At 43.8% G+C, this 19,941-nt stretch overlaps 1 protein-coding gene and 1 long non-coding RNA gene across 3 annotated transcripts; both read right to left on the reverse strand.

The window, feature by feature from the left end:
• Nucleotides 1-564: 564 nt before the first annotated feature.
• Nucleotides 565-1,677, reverse strand: LOC129545767 (uncharacterized). Its single transcript, XR_008683756.2, has 3 exons — nt 1,564-1,677; nt 1,342-1,484; nt 565-884 (listed from the first exon to the last, which is right to left on the reverse strand). It is a non-coding gene; the product is annotated as an uncharacterized LOC129545767 (long non-coding RNA).
• Nucleotides 1,678-6,807: 5,130 nt separating this feature from the next.
• Nucleotides 6,808-16,750, reverse strand: RBAK (RB associated KRAB zinc finger). Of its 2 annotated transcripts, XM_055410368.2 has the most exons (5): nt 16,271-16,750; nt 15,212-15,269; nt 9,450-9,576; nt 9,120-9,215; nt 6,808-8,954 (listed from the first exon to the last, which is right to left on the reverse strand). In XM_055410368.2, exons 2-5 carry the CDS (start codon nt 15,224-15,226, stop codon nt 7,051-7,053), a joined length of 2,142 nt encoding a protein of 713 aa, XP_055266343.2. In that variant the 5' UTR covers nt 15,227-15,269; nt 16,271-16,750; the 3' UTR covers nt 6,808-7,050. The 2 variants fall into 2 exon arrangements, with proteins under 2 accessions (XP_055266343.2, XP_055266344.1); XM_055410369.2 differs by lacking the exon at nt 9,450-9,576 and having other exon boundaries at nt 16,271-16,332.
• Nucleotides 16,751-19,941: the final 3,191 nt, after the last annotated feature.

The following is a 19,941-nucleotide window of genomic DNA, read 5'->3' on the forward strand; positions in this document are numbered from 1 at the left end:
CAACCCAGCCAAAAGAGAAAAGAAAATTGGCAAGCATTACAATCAGGATTCGGTTTATTCAGAGAGTCAGTTGTTGATACTCAGCGTCACACCACAGCCACAGTGCAGGTGGGGTAACCATCACACCTCCTGCAGGCTTCTCTACTCCACCTGGGACCCATTTCTTGCTGCCCGAGATCTCCATCAGGCATGGTCACTCCAGGTCCCCCACCTGTGCAAGCTACACCCCTACCCTTGCTGGGCCAGTTTATATTCACCCATCTTGCCTTCTTCTGCCAGCCCCAGGGGCTCTCTGCCCTTTCTGGCCTCCAGCTCCACCCCTGGCTCTTTTCCTGATGCCCAGGCATTCCCCCTCAGACCACCTGAAGGCTGATGTCACTATGGGCTAGCGCCTCCGGCTTAAATGGAGTAGGGATCTCTCCAGACAATAGTTGGGATCCCCAGAGCTGGAGTTACGGCTCCTGCTACCCACAGAGCCCAGACAGCCCCATGGCCTGTGCCCCCCACACTGGACCCCAGAACACAGAACAGAGCTGTCAATGAACACGTCACAGCTTTAACCTCAAAACAATTTTAATAATCCAAAAAGAAGCAAGAGAGGGTAAATGTCTGTCCCCTGCCAGTGCTCTGATGCCCACGTCCAGCCCCTGATGCTGAGCCTGGGGAAGGGGGCCTCAGAAGTGGGTCTTGGGGGTGTTCACTGGGGTGGGAGAAGCCCCAGGTTCCCCCTGTAACCCTGGATGCTTCTCACGAGCCACAGTCCTGCCTCCTGGGCTTCAGGGAAGCACCTTGGTGGCAGCCACCTCATGCCACAGGAGGACAGCCGAAGTGAGGGAGGTGGTTTGCAACTGCCCGCTGGCCTCTGTTTTCTCCAGCTTGAGGACCTGGGGAAGTACAAGCAGGCTCCAGGTGTGGCTGGAAGAGTGCCCTCCCCAGCCAGCGCCCTGGTTCTCTGTGCAGGGCAGTTCCTGGAGAGAAGCCACAGGCAGATCCCCGGCTTGGAGCAGGTGTGGAAGGTGGATCTCCGATGCCCCTCCAGACCTGTTCCCAGCTCCCTTCCACCCCGCATCTCTCCATCCTCTTGACTCAGGGCCGGACCAATCCACCCTCATCCTGTCCCCTGTTCTTACCAGTCCCTGCCTCCTGCCCCGCCTCCCTTCTGTCCCATCGTCTCTACTCCTGCCCCGCATCTGTCCTGCCCAATCGCCTGTCCCTCAGGCCCCTCCCTGTATGTCATGACTCTCCCTTCTTGGCGTCCCTCTGGCTCCCGCCCTTGCTGTCTGCCTCCGCCCCTCTTCCCTGTCCTCCTCTCCCCAACCCCCAGTGAGAGGCTGTTGTGACCTTGGAGGAGGCTCTGCTGCAGGCTCTCCTGGGTTTTGGTTTCCGGGATGGGAGCGGCAGTGGCGGCGGGACCGGGGGCGGCCGGGAGGAGCAGCAGCAGCAGCAGGATCAGCGGGCGCCACATGGCTGGGCAGGCGGGGCGGCTAGGAGGGGGTGAGGGGTGGGTGGTCAGAGGCCCCGCCCTTTGTCTCCCCGCTTCCACGGGCCTGGCGCCTCACTCACAGGTTTGTCACTTTTCTCCGGCCCACAGGGTTGAGCGGTTCTCGTCTGTGGAGCCAATGCACCTCTGAGCCCACGCAGAGCGCCACTGCTGACCAGGCCCCGCCTGGCCCCGCCCCTCAATTGTTACGCCCAACCCCAACTTGTTATGAATGCCACGCCCCCAGGGCAAAGCCACGCCCCAACTCCGGAAGCCCTGGTTTCATCTATAGTGTCCAATTTTTTGGTTGTTTAGCAGATTAAATGTTTCCTGTTACTCCATCGTCGAAGGCACAGCTGTACTGTCTCTGTTCCCACTCCACACTCCACATCCAAGTCAGCGATTCAATGGCCGTTCACCAGTCTGGAAGGAACTATAAGGGTTTTGAGTTTTTCAGTATGAACCGGAGTTTATTTTTTGTCCTGATTACCTGTGGTGACTGGGGAGTCATCTTTTTCTCTTATGGCCCTCATATAACTTGGGAAACCTGTGACATTATCATCACCACCTATCATATGTGTCCCCTCTAAAGGGCTCAGGTGGTTGGACAACAAACCTGGACATAAAGGGCTCAGGTGGTTGGACAACAAACCTGGACATAATTTGGGATGGAATAAGGATCCGCTGGTGAATTTTTGCCCTCAGGTGTAACTGGTCTTGCATTAAGGTCTTTTGACCTATTTAAGAGAACTTAGAGATAAAACCTGGAGTTAACGGGCTCCAAGTTGAACATGGGTAAATATATGAAGTGGGCTTATGATGCAAGGAGTGGGTGTGACCTGGTTTGACCACATACCTAGCGCTTGAGCCCAGGAGACAGAGGGAACAGTGAACCAATGTGACAGTCACACCTCCATTGGTCACACCTAACTCCTTGGTCATGCCTCCACCAGCAAGCAAGGCACTAATAATACACAGCCCACTCCATCCTGCAATGTTGGAAGAGCTGGGTTTGATCCCTGGTCAAAGAAGGAAATGGCAGCCCACTCCAGTACTCTAGCCTGGAAAATCCCATGGACGGAGGAGCCTGGATGGCTAGTTTATGGTATCGCAAAGAGTTGGACACGCCGAGCAACTTCTCTCTCACTCCATCTAATGTCCTAATTCTTCATTGCTGTGCCATACTCCCAGCCAACCTTGCCCACTTCCCATGCTGAGGGTTTTTACCTTTTATGCTGTAAAGTCTTAATTAACTATATCCTTCACTCAGTAACATTTGCACTGTTGACTGCGTATTTTACGTTCATTTAAAGGATAACCTGAAAACTTAAATTTTTCATCATGTCAAACGCACCATTGTATTTGACCTCAAGGAAAGGCCACCTCTGTGACAAGGTGATGGTTAAGATGCACCCCAAATTAAGAAATATAAAAAATACTTCACCTGAGAAAATTGGAAAGGCTTACACACATCAGTTCTTTATTGAAGAGGTGGTCCAGACCTATTTATATGTTCCAGACCCATTCACATATGCCAAAGGGGAGCATGACAATGTATGTAATAGCCCTGTTCCCTTCCAAATATTTACTGTAAATATACATTATACTAAGCTTTAAGGTCACAATGTAGGAAATCCTAGTAGTGGCCCTTAAAACTAAGAGTACTTCCTGCAGTTATGCAAAATCTACCATTTAGTTCCTGTTATGCAGCATATTCATGTACATCTAGAAAAATATGGCTAAAGGGTTGAACAACAAAAATGGTAGACATCTTTGATTTTTAAAAATCTTTTATGGAAGTGTAATATACATGCAGAAAAACACACATATCTTGAGTGCACTGAACACTCAGATAGTCAGCACCCGGATTTAGAAACCAATTACCACCAGCACCAGATAAATACTCCTTGTCACAAGCCTTTGCTGAAGCTGACTGCTATTTTGATTCCTAACTGCATAAAGTTTTGCCTGTTCCTATACTTTGTATGGATGGGATCATAGTCTGTTTGCTTTTGTGTCTGGATTCCTTCACTCAGCATTAGATGTGAAACTTATTACCTGTGCTTATTGCTCATTCATTCTCCTTGCTCCCTGGAGAAGGGAAAGCCTACCCACTTCAGTATTCTGGCCTGGAGAATTCCATGGACTATATAGTCCATGGGGTCACAAAGAGCTGGACATGACTGAGCGACTTTCATTTTTCTCTTTATGTCGTTCTCTGGTGGAAACACCACTGACATTTAAGGTTCTATTGCACAGGTGCCTTCAGAGTTGTTTTTCACAGTTTTATGCCATGAACATCCCAGGACACATCCTTTGGTGGACATCTATATGTACAATGGACACGTGCATACATGACTGCTAGGCTTGGGTTGAAAGGGTAGACACACAGGTTTGGCTCCAAGTGCCAGCTTTCCCAAATGGCTCAATCAGTGGGCTATAGCACCAGCTGTGTAGATGGGTTTCTGTTACATCCTTGCCAGAGCTTGATGCTTTTTTATGTTTTCATTTTAATCACTTCAGAGGTGGGCAGCAGTGCCACATGGGGTTTTAAACCTGGCTCCTCCAGATTAGGAATTCCCTGGTGACTCAGATAATAGAGTCTGCCTGCAATGTGGGAGAACCATGTTCAATCCCTGGGTCAGGAAGATACCCTGAAGAAGGAAATGGCAACCCACTCCAGTATTCTTGCCTGAAAAATCCCATGGATGGAGCAGCCTGGCAGACTTCAGTCCATGGGGTTGCAAAGAGTCGGACACAACTGAAGCGACATCACTTCACTTCTCTAGATTACTTGGAAAAGTAACATACCTTTTCATGTGTTTATTCTCAGTGCAGATAGTCTCTTTTGTGATGTCCAAGTCTTTCACCCATTTCTTTTTTCTTGTAGATCTGTAGGAGTTCTTTTAATTTTAGATCAGGGGTCAGTAACTACAGCCTGCTGGCCAAATCCTGACCTCCACCAGTGTCTACAAATAGTCCTACTGGGACATCTCTGTTCAATGTCGAGCAGTCGTAAAGGAAACTGTGTCACCTGCAAAGTCCCAAATATGATCTGATCGTCTACCATGAATTCTTCTACATTAGATTCTGCCGCCAGGTATCTGAATTGCAAAGTTTATTATTTTACATTTCATACTTAAATTTGTGACTGCATTTCAACTGGTCTATTTTGTATTAAGTTATAAAATTTAATTGATAAATCATTTATTTGAAACAATAACCTTCCCCACATTATAACACATTATCACTTTTGCCAAAAGTGACTGAATTATGTACAGGTTTTCTGGAATATCTATTATAGTTTCACTGATCAATTTGTTTACCTTTGTGCCAATACCACAGGATCGTGGCTATGGCTTTCTAACAGCTCTTGATATCTGGCACTATAAGTCCTCAACTTCTATCTGTTCTAGAAGACAGCTTTGACTGTTACCGGTCTTTAAATTTTTCACATGAATTTGATAATTCATTTCCATTAAAAAATGCTAGCATTTTTAGGATTGCATTGAATATATGAATTAATTTGGGGTAAACTGACATCTTTTTAACACACCATTGACCAGGGGATTTTTGCAGAAACTAATGCCTGTGGCATTAATAAGTCTCCAGTCAATAATGCATTAAAATTGTCCTGGAAACAATTAACAGGTTATATCCCACTGAATCTTCTGCAATTTTTTTTTCTGGACCCAATTCTTGAAAATACAGTGTTAGATAATTTCCCCCCTCAGGCACTTAAGGATTTCTGTTATTACTGTAAGTAGTATTGCTTTAAACTTTTCATTTTATGTTTGTTGCTGGTACATTAAAAACCAATTTTTGCATAATGACCTTGTATGCAGGGATTCTGCTCAGTTTACTCAATTTTAATTATCTGAATATGCCCTAGAATTTTCCATGTACAAAAGCATGTCATCTACAAACAAGTTTTACTTGTAATCCTTACGCCTTTTCATTCTTTCACTTCCCTTGATTCCCTGGCTAGGTCCTTCTGCACAATACTGAATAAAGCTAAGGACAGCAGATACCACTGTCTTTTTTCTTTAATCATCTTGGGAGAAAAGTTCCAATATTCCACCATTCAATATGCTGTTTGTTGTAGCAGAAGATATTCTTTAACCAGTAAAGGAAGTTCTTTTCTATACGTGGTTTGTTAAGAACACAAATGGATGCTAATTTCATGAGTCTTCTGCATACTAGATTACTTTTCTTCAATGTGATAGATTACAGGGATTTTTAAAAATTTTTATTATTAATGTATCCTCACATTCCTGGAATAAGACCCATTTGATCACTCTTTTGTTATCTTTTTTCCAGGACCATCTCTGTTGTTAGCCCAGGATTTAGTAATGTGACCACTATAAACAAGTCACCAATAATCAGAATGAAATTATCATGATTAGTTTAGATCACTCAGGATTCACCCTCTATGTCACGTGAAGTAACAGTAGATACCTAACTTCTTCCAGTGAGTAAAGGGGGGAGAAGGGACGCTGCATTAATCAACCAAAAATGACTGCTAGAAAGTTGCATCAATTTGTTTTCAAATTTCTGGAATAAGTCAGTACAGAAAGTAATGACACCAGATTCATATCAAATAAAAACACAGGCAGAATTTCTGGATTACATCAGTGGTAAACTGCACACTCAAACCTGTGGGTTAAAAACCAAGACTGGAAGGAGAGATGGGCGTATTTTATAGAGTGTGAGCAGTATAGCTGTCCTTCACCGAACAGACTAGATTCCAAGTAACCTATGCATGGTTTACAAAAAGAGCATTTTAAAGTCTTTTTTGCTCCAGTGCAGTTGGAAACTGTACAAAAGTCACTGGCTCCTTTGTTGATGAAGTACTCACTAAAAGCCCATTTGAAAATGCCTCAAAAGAATAGAAAATTATGAATTTTAACTATTTGGTACCTGTAAAACACCTCAACAACAATATGCCTACATTAGTAAATTTTGCCAGCTTAATAATCAAATAAGAATACTGCCTTTTCACAAATTACTGAAATCCAAACTTGCATAGCGTTGCATAGAATTAATGTTAATCACATTTTGGAAATGTGACAGAAACTGCCATGTACATATTTAATGCTAGAGTCCTCATTATCAACTCCAGGAGATTTTAAACTTCATTTTCTGCAATGAAGGTTTATTTAGAGCTGATAGCTTCTGATACTGTTTCTATAAACACTAGATTTTATGTCAGAAATATGGCTTTTAGTATAACAACTGCCAAGACAATATATTTTCCACATTCATCGCTTCAACAGATTTTGCCTCAGTATGATTCCCTGATATGTAAATACAATTGGAATCCAAAATAAATATTAAATATTTATAGAGTTTTACTCTTGTATAAACTGTCTAGTCCAATGAGTTGCTGAAAGCTTTGCTTCCTGTGTTTTTAGGGATTGGTCTTTGTGAAAATTCAGGTTAGACTCAACCCAATGCCTAAATGTTTTTCCTCATTCAGAAACAGAAACTCTCAGACAGTGGTATCTGACTCTCTGCTGGACTTCCCACATCCATTATGTGCAGAGGATTTTCTACAATGAGAACTGACTTCAGAGAAGACTTCCCATGTCAAGTACATTCAAGTTCCCTCTCCTGTGAATTCTCTGATGGCTGTTGAAGGCCGACCTGTGGTGGAATTTTTTCCCACACTCATTACATTCATACGGCTTCTCTCCTGAATGAGTCCTGTAATGCACAGTGAGGTATGACTTCTGAGAGAAGACTTTCCCACATTCATTACATTCGTAGGGCTTCTCTCCCGAATGGCTTCTGTAGTGCACAGTGAGGTTTGACATCCGAGAGAAGACTTTCCCGCACTTGCTACATTCGTAGGGTTTCTCTCCCGAGTGGATCCTGTGATGTATCGTTAGATAAGACTTCTGAGAGAAGAACTTCCCACACTCGTAACACTCATAAGGCTTCTCTCCTGTGTGGACTCTCTGGTGTCGGAAGAGGGATGAGTTATGGGAGAAGGTTTTCCCACACTCGTTACACCCATAGGGTTTCTCTTCCGAATGACTCCTATAATGTATGGTGTAGTACGACAGCTCAGAGAACACCTTCCCACATATGTTACATTCATATGACTTCTCCCCTGTGGGAAGCGGCTGGTGACCATCGAAGGCTGAGTTTTCAAGAAAGGTTTTCCCACACTCACTACATTCATAGGGCTTCTCTCCTAGATGAGTAGTGTGAAGGCTGGTGAGGTGTGAGAGCTTCCCGCACTCACTGCATTCGTGGGGCTTCTCATCTGTGTGTACTTTCCGATGTCTGATAAAGGCTGAGTTGAGGTTGAAGGTTTTTCCGCATTCATTACATTCATAGGGCTTCTCTTCTAAATGACTCCTGTAATGGATAGTGAGGTATGATACCCGAGAGAAGAACTTCCCACACTCACTGCACTGGTAGGGCTTCTCTCCTGTGTGTGTTCTCTGGTGTGTGATGAGGGTGGATTTCCGGTAGTAGGATTTCCCACATTCGTTGCATTTGTAAAGCTTCTCTCCTGTGTGGGTTCTCTGGTGGTCGCTAAGAGCTGACTTGCGGGAGAAGGATTTCCCGCATTCGCTACATGGATAGGGTCTTTCTCCTGAATGGTTTCTCTGGTGTAGGGTGAGATGTGTCTTTTGGCAGAAAGTTTTCCCACACTCATTACATTCATAGGGCTTCTCTCCTGAATGAGTCCTCAGGTGTTGTGTGAGGTGCAACTTTTGACAGAAGGTTTTCCCACACTCATTGCATTTATACGGCTTCTCCTCTAAATGTGATCTCCGATGCACAGTGAGGGTTCCTTTTTGGCTGAAGGATTTCCCACATACGTTACATGCATAAGGTTTCTCTCCTGTGTGAGCCCTCTGATGTATAATGAATTTTGACTTTTTGCAGAAGGATTTTCCACACTCACTGCATTCAAAAGGCTTCAAATCCATCTGTGATCTCTGGTATATATTAAAATTTGACATCTGGATGAAGTCTGGACTAGAATCATTCCACTCATAGTGCCTCTCCCCCATATAAGTGCTCTTATGAGTAATGAAAACGGCTTCATTGTCTAAGGCTGCTGTGCATCCATTATATTCAAAGGGTTTCTCCAAAATACTAATTTTCTGAATACTTTCTTCATTTTGAGAACAGGCTTCCCCATTCTGATGAAATTCATAGAGTTTCTCTCCATACGTTTTCCCACATTCACTGCACTCATCAGGTTTCTTTCTTGCATAGCTTCCATCACTAATAATTAATTCTGAAGTAGATTCCAAAGTCTTCCCACATGAGACACAATTATGAGACATTAGATTTGAAGGAGCAAGACTTGTTTCCATGTTATATGTTTTATCAAATGCATCCTCTCTCTCCTTGGTCAGGGTTCTGCTGTTGATAGAAACAGCTTGCCTTGAACATTCATCTTCATTTTTTTGGATTCTCTCTACCAGGTCACCAACTTTCCAGACTTTTTCTAAAAAAGAATAAAATTAAACAAATTTTGTGAATCTGAACACACCAAATTATAGGATGAGAGCAGTACTCAAGGGCCTACTGCAGGTTTGACTCTAGCCTTAGGGTCAATCTCCACACATAAAACTAAATGACCATTTACAAACATCACATCCCACCACCTCACCTGAATGCTGCTGCTGTAGGAACTTGCTGTCTGCTACCCATGGCTCTTCTCCTTGCTCCAACTTGATGATCACGTTGGGTTTGGTGCTGTCATACCCTGTGAATGAGAAAGAACCAAGCTTTCTACCTCAGGAGCTGCAGAATAAAGTGTCTATTTTTGCACTTAATAAAAACTAGAGCCTTTCAATGGAGAAGCAAAGACACAAATTACTCTACCTGGTGCCCAAAAGGAATTAAATGGTCTTATTACTGATTTCCTCAAAGTCAATCATAAAGTCCTTAAACTGGAAGCCCCCTTAAGAGCAGCAACTCAGAAAGCAATTCTCCTCACCCACGGAGACGAGGTGGCTGTAGTTCTCTAGCATCACGTCCCTGTATGTCATCTTCTCATCAGGGTCTAGCTGCTGCCACTCCTCCTGGGTGAAGTCCACGGCCACATCCCTGAACGATACTGACCCCTGTAATGGCACCATGATGGGAACTGGGTGACATGGACCTGACACACAAGGACAGGAGCTCACCCAGTTCACTGGGAAAGGTAACTATGAAGAGTGAAAGCCTCATTTGTGTTAACAGATGTTGAGAGGAAAACAAGCCATGTTAGAAACACACTACCTTTGAGTTCTTTAATGTGTCAAAAAACAAAACTTCCAAAAAACCCTCAAATCGAAAGAAATAAAAAAGAGTTCCAACTTTGCATTTAAAGTATCTGAGTTCTCTATCAGAGGATGAAGAAAGATGAAACCCCACTTTGGTTCAAAAAAGCTTACAGCCCATTGGGGAGACACTGGGTCAGTGAACACACGCATTCTACTCCCTGTCATTCCCTTCAGTGGCCTCAATGGGCAGGGCCTCTGCCTTCCACCTCTTCATGCTGGTGCGGCCCAGCAGTCAGCCATCCTGGTTCGGTGCTTTCATCCTCTGACCCCTCTGTTCTCACCAGTTACTTGGAGCCATCTGCTTGGCTAAGTTTCTTACTGCCTTCAAATGACATCTCAAGCATCTCATTCTGGAAGCAATGAAATGTGTTGCTTGAATGACTGCTCGAGGTATTATTAGAGTGACACATATAAGGTGGAGAGTGGTCTACCAAGAGAGAAGTGAACCATTTTAATTATATGTTGGCAGATCAGGCTTTGCAGGTTCAGCTAAGTTCAGGGGAAATCCTCTGAACCTAGGGAATCCTCTATAATTCACACGAGGTGGTGAAAGCGGAACCTTTATGCATTGTTAGTGGGAAGGTAAAATGGTGCAGCTACTATGGAAAACAGCATGGAGGCTCCCCAAAAAATGAAAAACAGAATTAACACATAATTCAGCAATTCCACTTCTGGGTCTCCACCCTCCAAAAAAAACGAAAGCAAGGCCTTGAAGAGACACTGTATGCCCAGGTTCATAGCAACATTATTTACAAAAGCTAAAAGCATGGCAGGGGAAAAAAAAGGTTAAAACACAGAAATAACCATCCATCGATGGATTAATGGTTAAGCAAAATGTGATAATACACACAATGGAACATGATTCAGCTTTAAAAAGGCAGGAAATTCTGACACATGGTACCACATGGATGACCTTTAAGGATATTATGCTGAGTGAAATAAGTCAGTCACGAAAGGACAAATACTTCATAATTCCACCTAGATGAGGTACTCAGAGTAGTCATAATCCTAGAAATAGAGGGAAAATGGTGATCACCAGGGGCTGGGGAAGGGGTTTGGGGAATCAGTGTTTAATGGGTACAGAGTTTCAATTTTGAAAGATGAGAAACAGATGGAGATGGACAGTGGTGATGACTTCACAACAACATGAATGTCCCTAAGACCACTATCCTTTACACTTAGAAACGGATACCATACTAAATTTTGTTATGTGTATTTTTCCACAATAAAAAATGTGGAGGAAAAAAATGCAGTGATACCTCTCTAACGACACCCTCACCCACTCCCTTCCACAGCTCTGCAGTCACCCCCTCCCTGAAGGAAAGAGGAATGAGATGTGGTCACTGGTTAAGTGTGTTCATGTTGTAGTTGCTGTTTAGTTGTTGTGTCCAGTTCTTTTGGGACCCCATGGACTGTAGCCCACCAGGCTCCAGTGTCCATGGGATTTCCCAGGCAAGAATACTGGTACAGGCTGCCATTTCCTTTCCAGGGGAGCTTCATAATCCAGGGATCAAACCTGTGTCTCCTGCACTGGTAGGTGGATATTTTTACCACTGAGCCATCACTGATTAGAAATTATTTTTTCAAAAGATGAAATTTTAAAAAACATCAAGAATTGTCAGCTGAGGAAAACAACATAAATAAAAAATAAGCATCAGGACAAACAACTCAACAATGATGAAACCAAATTCATAAAGGAAAACAACTCACACTGACTTATATTTTATAATAAGTTATGCAGAATACTGCTTCCAGAAAATGAGAACATTCTGCTAAGAAAAAGCAACTGGAGATACCTAGAAATTGAAGACTGGATTGTGGAATTAAAAAAAAATCCTCAAGTAAGAAGCTTGATTATTGAATGGGACACAGAATATATAACTTAGAAAATTTATCTGAAAACAAGAAATTGGAATGATGAAAGAAAAATCATAGGTATGAAAGCCTGATCCAACATTTTCCGAAAGAGATTATAGAGGATGAACAATGAAAAGTCATCAGGGATTCCTGAACCAAAGATCATAAAAATAAACAAACAAAATAAAACAAAACATCCTTAAAAGGGGCCATATAATCTGCAAAGAACAACATTGGGGGGAAAATAGATCAAGAAATATTCAGATAAAATTTCTAAAATTTTACGATTAGAAAAAAAAAATCTATATAAAACACTAGTTACCTAGTTTAACTATAGCCCACACCAATATTTCTTGCCTGAAAAATCCCATGGACAGAGAAGCCTGGCGGGCTACTGTCCAAAGGGGCTTAAACAGTTGGACTTGACTGAGCACACACATAGGAAGTAAAAATCTTCTGGGTTAAGTTAGTTCAGAAGACAAGAAGTGGCAGGGGTTAGAAGACTGAGCAATCAAAAAAAAAAAAACAAACAACTAAATGGACATTTTCTAAGCATATCGTCTGGTTTAATATTTGGAAATTCATTAATACAATCTGCTATTGTAATACAGCTAAGGGAAAAAGTGTCACATTTCCAAAGATGCTGAAAAGACCTCTGAAAATATTCAAATGCATCCTAATTAAAGAAAAAAGACCCTCAAGAAAATAGGAATTGATAGATACTTCACTAAGATGAATATGTGTATGTGGTGTTGTTGTTCAGTTGCTAAGTTGTGTGGGTCTTTTGCGAACCCATTGGCTCCTCTGTCCATGGGATTTCCCAGGCAAGAATACTGGAGTGGGTTGCCAATTCCTTCTCCAGGGGATCTTTCCAACTCATGTTGAACCCGAATCTCCTGAGTTGGCAGGCACGTTCTTTACCACTGAGCCATCAGAGAAGCCCTGTGTATATACATACTCATACCCTACCATGCACAGTATGTGTGATATATACACACACAACCACATATATAAACTTTTAGTTTATAAACACATATTTATGTTTCAGTCCTCTGAGTCCTACAGTCAGGACTAATTTAATGGGAAACAACAGACACATTCCTACTAAGACAATACTAAGATTAGAAACAAGGCAAAACACTTATCATCTCCAATTAGAGAAAACAATTTCAGGCCTAACAAAAGGTCAGTAAAACTATTTCTATTCACAGATAATATATTATACCTAGAAAACTCAGAAAGTCAACAATGGAACTAAATCAGTATAAGGAACTCTGTTAGGTAACAGAATTTATAGTTAACACACATAAAAGCAACAGCTCTCATTACATAAAAAGGAAAAGGATGTAATACGGGCATACATGCAGTTTACAATAGCAACAGAAATGTACAAAATCTATACTAGAAAAATTTAAAAACATTCCTGAAGGAGAATGAATGGAATGATTCTCTTTGTTCTTGGACAGGCTATGAGGCATAAAATGAGATGGGCCTTCACCAAGACACATCACAATCCAGTGGTTAAAAACCAGTGATAAAGAGAATAAACACAGTAAGAGAAGGAGGAAAAAAAAGATTTTATATACAGAAGAACCAAGATAAGAATAACATCAGATTTCTGGTGGAAACCATATAAACAAGAAGCCACTGGAGGAACACACTTAAAGTACTGGAGGGAAAAAACAATAGCAGCAACGATTCTTTTAAAAGGGAAGGTAAAATAAAGACATTTTCAGACACACAGGAGCTGAAAGAATTCATTATCAACTAGAAGAAATACAGGGCTTCCTGGTAGTTCAGACAGTAAGGAGTCCACTTGCAATTCAGGAGACCTGGATTTGATCCCTGGGTCAGAAAGTTCCCTTGAAGAAGGGAGTGGCCACCCACTCCGGTATTGTTGCCTGGAGAATTCCATGGATAGAGGATCCCAGTGAGCTACATTCCCTGAGGTCACCTAGAGTTGGACATAACTGAGCAACTAACAGTATGGTATGGTCTAGAAGAAATATTAAAAAAAGTCCCCCAGGCAAAAGGAAAATGACAGCAGATAAAAATGTGGATCAAAACAAAGAAGCACCAGGAATGGGAACTATGCATTTTCTCTCATCACTTAAAACTCTTTTAAAGATAACTAATTAAAAATAATGATGTATTATGGGATCGGTACGACCTGCAAAAATAAAATGCAACAACAGTGTAAAGACCAAGTTGGGAGAAATGGAACTGTAGCTTCTTATACTCTAAGTGAAATAGTATATAACTTGAATATAAACTATGATAAAGTTACATATTATAAACCCTAAAGTACCCAGTAAAATAACAAGTGTTCTAACAACCCAACAAAGGGTATAAAATGGAAACATTAAAAAAGTCAATTCAAAGGAAGAAAGACAAAGAAGATGGGATGAACATAAAATAAAGACACCACACTATAACCTAACAGGTTGTATTAATACTTTCATTACATGCGAATAGCCTAAACACCCCAATTAATAGGAATTAATTGTCAAATTGGATAAAAACCAAGGCCCAACTATATGCTGTCTTCAAATGCTGTATTTTGCATATAAACATGCAAATAGGTTAAAAGTTAAAGGACAGAATAAGATATTGCACATCACATGACTCAAAAGAAAACTGGAGTGGCTTTATAAATATCAGAGATTCCATTTCACAGCATACATTCTTAACAGGATGGGAGGTCACTGAACTACGACAAAGTGGCTAACTAATCAAGAGGACATAACCATCTTAGATGTTTAGGTATCTTAATGAAATTCATGAAGCAAAAACTGACAGAATTCCAAAGAGAAACAGACAAACCACAACCACAGATTTCAACAGCCCTTGCTCATAATCGATGGGAAAATTGGCAGGTCAGAAAGGACACAGTATACCTGCACAGCACTGACAACTCGATGCGAATGACATGCACAGAACACTCCGAGTGCACAACAGGCACTCTTCTCACGCGCACATGAAATTCCCCAAGAAATGGTTTCTCCTTGCAGTCAACACAAATCACACAAGGGATGGATGCTATTTTCTTTTTTCTATAAAATCGATCGTATTTGCAGCTGGATTCCAGGAGTCCTAAAGCATCATACTACCTATTGATATGAATTAAACAGAGTCTAGATGCCAATCTGTCCCTGTAACATGCATTTTACATGACAGTGTCTTTTATTTATTTCTACCTGCCCATTTTAAAGTGTGGATCCTTAAATACTTCCTTAAAGGGATTACGGAGAAGGCAATGGCACCCCACTCCAGTACTCTTGCCTGGAAAATCCCATGGATGGAGGAGCCTGGTGGGCTGCAGTCCATGGGGTTGCTAAGAGTCGGACACAACAGAGCGACTTCGTTTTCACTTTTCACTTTTATGCATTGGAGAAGGAAATGGCAACCCACTCCAGTGTTCTTGCCTAGAGAATCTCAGGGACAGGGGAGCCTGGTTGGCTGCCGTCTATGGGGTCACACAGAGTCGGACACAACTGAAGTGACGCAGCAGCAGCAGCAGCAGCAAAGGCATTACAAAACAAAGTGTGAGTATGTATAAACAGACAGGAAAACTCACCTGGGATTCATTCATTTTCTGCTGCTCTTGGAAAAAGCTAGACTGTGAACCAGTGTACCTAGAGGAAGGGAAGCAATTAGTTGAAGCCATGAGTAACTTGGCCTACCTAGGCAGGAACTTCCTGGAAACATTCAGAAGAGGCTAAAGGGGTCCTACAGGAGAAACACACACCTGAACCCCTGTAACTTCAACAACATCAGGCTACTCTCACTGGTGAGTATAAACACTGACTCACTTTTCAAATAGTTTGCCACCATTAAATAAAAGTGAAAAAAAAAAACAAACCAACAAAAACCCTCCCTGTGGCACTGTTTAAATACTCCTCTTACTGTCTCTTTAAACTGTTTAAAATCAAAGATTCCATGGGAATGGAGAATGTGAAGCTCTAAAAAGTGGGATAAATGCGCATCAAGGCATGGCATTATAAATGATCTGACTCAACCTGGTTACCGCTGTAAAGAGTTTTGTTTTTTTTAATTAAGAAAGCAGCAACACAGTCGGACAGAGCACTTGCCCCTGGAGTCTGATCTTGCTAACGATCCCACCTGCAGACCCAGTGACTTGGGACAAGTCACCGCCCTTCTCAGGCCCAATCACCTCCTCCCTCAACTGAGCCAGCGGGACAGACGCCTCGAAGACTCATCCCGCACTAACTACACGGTGCGAGTCCACCGGGCAGAACCCGCGGAGGAGGGGGGCGTGGCGTGTCAGCGGAGGCTTAGATTACAGAACCAAGTGCTGATGAGTCTTGAGACACGTGCAGGATCTCAAGAAGGCGAGAGAAAGAGGAGGGGCGTCGGGGGTGGAGGGAGGGGTGGACGCGGCACGTCCGGGCCAAGCCTGGGGCCCCCACTGCCCCAGCACACCCAGAACTCACAAGCCCCGGGGGAGCCCCATCGGAGCAGCCGGCCCTGCCCTCCAGCCCGGCCCCTCGACCCCCGCAAAGCGGTCAACCTTCTCAGTCGCTCTCTCGTGGGGTCCGGTGCGGGCTCCCCAAGCCCTGCTCTCCGAGGGGCGCAGGATCAACAGCCGCCTGGAGGCCGCAGACGCACCACCTACCTCGTCGGGACTCGCTGATCGGCCCCGGGCTCCCCAGGCTCCGGCCGGGGGCTGCTGCTCCGGCGCGCTGCTCTCCCCGAGTCCGTCCTCTCCGCCTCCCGAGGCCGCTGCGGGCTAGGAGATGGCTTTGGGCTACGGGACAAGCTCCCCTCAGGCCAACGCCCCTCCCACGGCTTCACAGGTGCGCAGCAGACGATCGGGCCCGAGCCCCGCCGCCGCCACCCGTCCGGCCTCTCCGACCCAGCCTGAGGGCTCCGGGGCTCGAGCTTGAGGGTCCCTGCTCCAGCCTCCGCCCAGCCCGCGAGAACCCTCGCGCGCACAGCCCGCGCCCGCTGGACGCCAGCCCAGCCTGACGGCGTTCCAGCCCAGCAGGCCCCGGAATCCCCGCCTGCCGGAGGCCAGAGCCTGGGAACGAGGGTGAATGGTGACCCGGGCAGCGACAGGAAGCGACAGCGGCGCCGAGGAGGTACGCGTGCGCGAACACGCACATCGGACGAGGCGCTCCGGCGCTAGAGGACGCCGGAAGTCCGCCTGCCAGAGCCCGCCCCCGGGAACCGGGCAAATACCAGGACTCTATTTCCCAGAAGCCTCCACGCCCCATGAAGTTAAGGGAACGTCTTAAGTGTCTTCACCTCATGAGGTTGTGAAGAGGTGCTGTGTTGAGATGATGGGCGTCTTGGACGCGGGGATCAAATTTCCTTTTAATTTAAGGGAATGTCTGTAATGTCACCGATTCTTCAGGCATCTTGCCTTTTATGTCCTGGTGACCTAATATTTTCCTTGTGCGTGCTCAGTCGTTCAATCGTGTCCGACTCTTTGCGACCCCATGGACTGTAGCCTGACAGGTTCCTCTGTCCATGGAATTTTCCTGGCAAGAATACTGGAGTGGGTTGCCATTTCCTCTTCCAGAGGATCTTCCCCAACCCAGGAATTGATTCCACCTCTCTTGTATTGGCAGGCAGATTCTTTACCACAAAGCCATAATATTTTCCTTACCTTGGATGTTTTAAGTCTTAGAATCAGTGTCCACAAACAACTGTGGTAAATAAGGGAAAGGGGTTTATCATGTTTGCTTCTGATCGTTTGTGAGATATCTAATTAAAGTATTAATAAACAGAGCTTAGGAGAAGGCAATGGCAAGCCACTCCAGTACTCTTGCCTAGAAAATCCCATGGATGGAGGAGCCTGGTAGGCTGCAGTCCGTGGGGTCGCTAAGGGTCGGACACGACTGAGCGACTTCACTTTCACTTTTCACTTTCACACATTGGAGAAGGAAATGGCAACCCACTCCAGTGTTCTTGCCTGGAGAATCCCAGGGATGGGGGAGCCTGGTGAGCTTCCGTCTATGGGGTCACACAGAGTCGGACACGACTGAAGTGACTTAGCAGCAGCAGCAGCAGCAGCGCTAACAGAGTATTAGCCTAAGATACCTTTCTTTCCCTTCTAGGGAAAAAGAAATCTAGCTTTTCCAAGCCATTAAAAAAAAAAAAATTAGTCGGCTGCCCTGGGTATTAGTTGTAGCACACAGAGCTTTCAATCTTTGGTGTGGTATGCAGACTCTTAGTTGCAGCATGTGGGATCTAGTTCCCTGACCAGGGATTAAACCCCAGGCTTTTTGTGTTGAGAGAGCAAATTCTGGTCTCCTGCCTGGAGGTTGATGGTGTTCATTTCAAATTACCAACAGATGAAAAGAATGTCTATGAACTGATCACTTACCCCATAACCACTCTTCAGCATGTAACCCCTTCCTCTACTCCCTTTACAGTCTTCTAGCAAAACCTGGGGAGGGGAGAGTTGGTTTTTTGGGACGTGAAGCCAACTTCTCTGCAGGGTTGCTGGCTTCCTCAATAAAGCTATTTTTCCTTTTACCCAGCACTTGTCTCTCAGTGTTGTAGCCACATGTTCCGGGAAACAAACTCACTCAGAAGGACAATGCAGATAGTGAAGTGCAGTTTATTACACCAGCAGGCCCAAGGCAGAGGCTCCTCTTAGCCAAGGACCCTGACCAACATTTGTGAAAATCTTTTATACCCCATGTGTACGTGTCTGAACTCACCACTCCAAATTCCTTGAGACTTACATAAACCAAGGAAGATACAACCACAGTAACCCCATCATTCATGTGCTATGTGCTCAAACAGTCAAACAGTTAGCCAATAATCAATAAGCCCGATAGACACAGAAAAATTTACAGCCTGTCTGGAGGAAGGGGTGATTAGTGTATGTTTTCTCTTAGGCGATGAGTAAGTGAAGAGGAACTCAAAGGCCTTTTGATGAAAGTGAAAGAGGAGAGTGAAAAGGTTGGCTTGAAGCTCAACATTCAGAAAACAAAGATCATGGCATCTGGTCCCATCACTTCATGGGAAATAGATGGGGAAACAGTGTCAGACTTTATTTTTTGGGCTCCAAAATCACTGCGGATGCTGATTGCAGCCATGAAATTAAAAGACGCTTGCTCCTTGGAAGGAAAGTTATGACCAGCCTAGATAGTATATTAAAAAGCAGAGACATTACTTTGCCAACAAAGGTCCGTCTAGTCAAGGCTATGGTTTATCCCATGGTCATGTATGGATGTGAGAGTTGGACTGTGAAGAAAGCTGATCACCGAAGAATTGATGCTTTTGAACTGTGGTGCTAGAGAAGACTCTCGAGAGTCCCTTGGACTGCAAGGAGATCCAACCAGTCCATTCTAAAAGAGATCAGTCCTGGGTGTTCATTGGAAGGACTGATGCTAAAGCTGAAACTCCAATACTTTGGCCACCTCATGTGACGAGTTGACTCACTGGAAAAGAGTCTGATGCTGGGAGGGATCGGGGGCGGGAGGAGAAGGGGACGACAGAGAATGAGATGACTGGATGGCATCACCGACTCGATGGACGTGAGTTTGAGTGAACTCCGGGAGTTGGTGATGGACAGGGAGGCCTGGCGTGCTGTGGTTCATGGGGTCGCAGAGAGTTGGACACGACTGAGTGACTGAACTGAACTGATCTGAACTGAACCTGGATATGATCTTCAAGGTTTCCCTGTCTGGAGGGGGTGTTATCATTCTGTTGTCGTTTTCATAGACACTAAACACAGAGTTCAGAGTCCATTGCAAAGTGGCTGAGCATGATCAGCATGAACAGGCCTAAGATGGAGTCAAGGCCCTATGAATTCCTTCTTCATCAATATTGAATTTTTGAATGATGTGAGATCTGCCTCATCTTCTATTGCTTTTTCTACATGGAAAATAATTCAGGACTATTTTTCAGAGTTAAGAAATGTGGTTGAATAATCACAATGCCATTAAGCAATATAACATCTCGTTTGACTGAAAACAGGCAAACCAAACCACACACATCATGACTGTGAAGAATTTCATCTTTATTATATTTCCCTAAAAGCTACACAGCATTATCCTCTTTAATAATCTAAAATTACATACAAACATCTCAAGACAAGTTAAAAAAAATTACAACTGAATTTCCACAATTCAATAATAAGGACTTTAGAAGTTAAAATTTATGTTTACAAAAATTAGGAAGAATGACCCACCTAGCTATAAGTAGAATCGATATATTATGTAAATATAATAGATTAAAAACACAAAACATCTTAAAATGCATACAAAATTGTATTTACCTATACACAACAACTATAATATCCATCAGAAAACTTTGTAGGAATAACAC

The sequence above is a fragment of the Moschus berezovskii genome, chromosome 27 (assembly GCF_049115385.1).
Source record: "Moschus berezovskii isolate FMDL1 chromosome 27, NW_MosBer_1.0, whole genome shotgun sequence".
Lineage (NCBI taxonomy): Eukaryota > Metazoa > Chordata > Mammalia > Artiodactyla > Moschidae > Moschus > Moschus berezovskii.